Below are 2,670 nucleotides of genomic sequence, written 5' to 3'. Positions count from 1 at the left end.
GGGCCGTTGCCGTCCAGCAGTGCCTCTTCAGCATCTGTCGGCGCCGCCTCCTCATCCGCCGGCTGTACGAACACACTGGGACGGCACCTTCCCATGGGCCCCGTCGGTGCTGAGGGTGTATTAACCAACGTCCCGGTGCGGCCGGCGGAGACGCGACGTTTCGGTGCACTTCTGATAAAGGCAAAGTCCGCTAGGGGTCTTACTGCCGGCGCCGCCGCGGCGGCAGCTGCTGATAGCTTGCCGACGGCGCCGGCACTGCTGTCCAGCGAGCCACCCCTTCCCCGTTGCTGCAGTGCCTGTGAGGGCAGCGGAGAAAGCCGCCGTGCAAGAACAGAAATTTGACAAGAACTAAAAGATGCCAACGGCAAGACACCGACAGTGAGACGCCGACGGCGAGACGTCCATGGCGAGACGCCGACGTCGCATGCGGCACAACAACAAAAACCCACAACAGACAACAGCGCTTTACAACCAACTAACGAACAAGACGTGACGCACTGCAAAATTGTACAATGACGTACATAAGGCAACGTCAACAAGGAAATGCACAGCACAGACAAGGGATGCGTTTAACTAGCGCGTGACTCACCGGAGGTGCGACAAACCGTGACGTGGAAACGCCGACGGCAAGACGCCGACGGCGATCAAAATGGCATGTCTTCCACGTCGACGGTGATGCTGATGGTGAAAATGACGGTGGCGGCCCAGACCCGGCAGGTGTTGTTGCAGCGAGTGATCAGGGGATTCAGGCGGGGATGACGGGGTTGCATACACACTACGAAACGGTTTCGGAGTGGCCGAATTCGCAACAGATTCCAATGAAACGCAAGACATGGAACCAAACGACCCTCGACCATGCCATGCCATCATGCATACCACAACAAAGGGTTGATGATGCAGATTGATTGGTGGTCGGCAATCCAAATCCGGCATCCGGCATCCGGCCGACGGTGAGGCGGCCGACGGTGAGGCAGCCAACGGCGAGGCGGCCAACGGCGAGGCGGCCGACAGCGAGGCGGCCGACGGCGAGGCGGCCGACGGCGAGGCGGCCGACGGCGAGGCGGCCGACGGCGAGGCGGCCGACGGCGAGGCGGCCGACGGCGAGGCGGCCGACGGCGAGGCGGCCGACGGCGAGGCGGCCGACGGCGAGGCGGCCGACGGCGAGGCGGCCGACGGCGAGGCGGCCGACGGCGAGGCGGCCGACGGCGAGATGCTGGCGGCGAGGCGGCCGACGGCGAGGCGGCCGACGTAAGTCCTCGCCCAGGCTCGCTCAGACCGGCGGGGGCATCGGGCGGGAGGTGGGCGGGGAAATACACACACACACACTCACGCTGTTAATCATCTAGCAGGGGACGCAACGAGCACAGACTTTGCACGGCAAAACAACATGAGCAGCTGCGCACAAAATGCAGAAACATACTAATAAGCGCACAGGCGGATGGCGGGCAGTTTGGAATATTCCATCACAAGTAAAAACACGTACCCACACATACGTATACATGCGTGCGCGTGGACACACACATACTCCTTCTTACACACACATACTGACACTTACACACGCACACCCGCGCGCGCGAGCACATTCTCACCCGACATTTGAACACCTATATACAAGCATACATACAATTGCGCACCCATACTAGCCTCTGAACACCGCAACAATAACCATCGGCCGGCTTTCCAGCTCCTATCTGAGTTTGCTGACCTTATCTTTGCAGTTTGCTGCCTTTGTGCTTTTGCTGTCGTTGTCGCTGTTGCTGCTTGCCGGCACGACAGGAGAAAAACACCGCGCCACGAAACACCCACAGCAAGAAACTTTGCTCCGAACGTATGTACGACATCACTACATCACGAACGGACACAAAGTGGCACCCACGCAGTGAACATACGGGGAAAGACCTTCATACCGTACTCCCTACACGCCGCACCTTACCAAGGTACACGGAGCTGCGCAGCGACGCTGCCGGTATCGTTGCTGTAAGGTTGGGCTGACTACAGTTTCAAATTTAAACATATACCGTAGAGGCAAGGAGGTGCATAAATAAAGAATACCGACACGAATTCAGCTATTGGAAGAGGTCCGAGGCGATTGTTGCAGTTGGGGGTTGACTGTCGTACCAGAAAACCTGCCGAGGTTGTCCCTCAGCCCGGGGAGTACATTGGATTTTCGGGTGCGTATTGTGCAGCACGTAGAAATTACTTTAATTGGTGGGTGGCGGATGCTTTGGTGTGTGGGCCCTTGGGGCTTCTCCTGGCGTCGAAAAGGCATGATCAAATTGCAATAGCCGATAGGTTCAGGTTCGCAGGGTGTCGGGGTTACGTTCTGCGCTTCCTAAGCCCAGGCTTACATGTGTTTGAATCGATGCCTGTAGGGCTGATGCGTGTAACACATGCAACTAAAACCGAAGCCAGGACTCAGAACCATGCCAAAACTCAAATGGCCGAAATTAGCTTCATATCAACAGTTAGATATTTACATTCTAGACACGTATATTATTGCTTTATACGGCTCGGAGCTGGATAGCTCAGGCTTTTGTGGGTTTGACTGTAATGCACCTAGGTCGTCCAGGCGCCTTCGACGGTTGAAGTTGGAGTTGTCCGTCTCTTGTCTTCCCAGAATGCATGAGCTATGAAATGTTTTGATTGCATTAAGGGTCAGGCAATTGGATA

At 56.9% G+C, this 2,670-nt stretch overlaps 1 protein-coding gene across 1 annotated transcript; it reads left to right on the top strand.

Annotated features, from left to right (window-relative positions):
• Nucleotides 1–649: 649 nt before the first annotated feature.
• VOLCADRAFT_100842 (uncharacterized protein) lies at nt 650–1,992 on the top strand (the record flags this gene model as incomplete). Its single annotated transcript, XM_002959348.1, has 3 exons — nt 650–672; nt 901–1,248; nt 1,938–1,992. 3 exons carry the CDS (start codon nt 650–652, stop codon nt 1,990–1,992), a joined length of 426 nt encoding a protein of 141 aa, XP_002959394.1.
• Nucleotides 1,993–2,670: the final 678 nt, after the last annotated feature.

The sequence above is a fragment of the Volvox carteri genome (assembly GCF_000143455.1).
Source record: "Volvox carteri f. nagariensis unplaced genomic scaffold VOLCAscaffold_170, whole genome shotgun sequence".
Lineage (NCBI taxonomy): Eukaryota > Viridiplantae > Chlorophyta > Chlorophyceae > Chlamydomonadales > Volvocaceae > Volvox > Volvox carteri.
The sequence above is the reverse complement of the archived record's forward strand: the minus strand, read 5'-3'. Positions and strand labels throughout refer to the sequence as shown.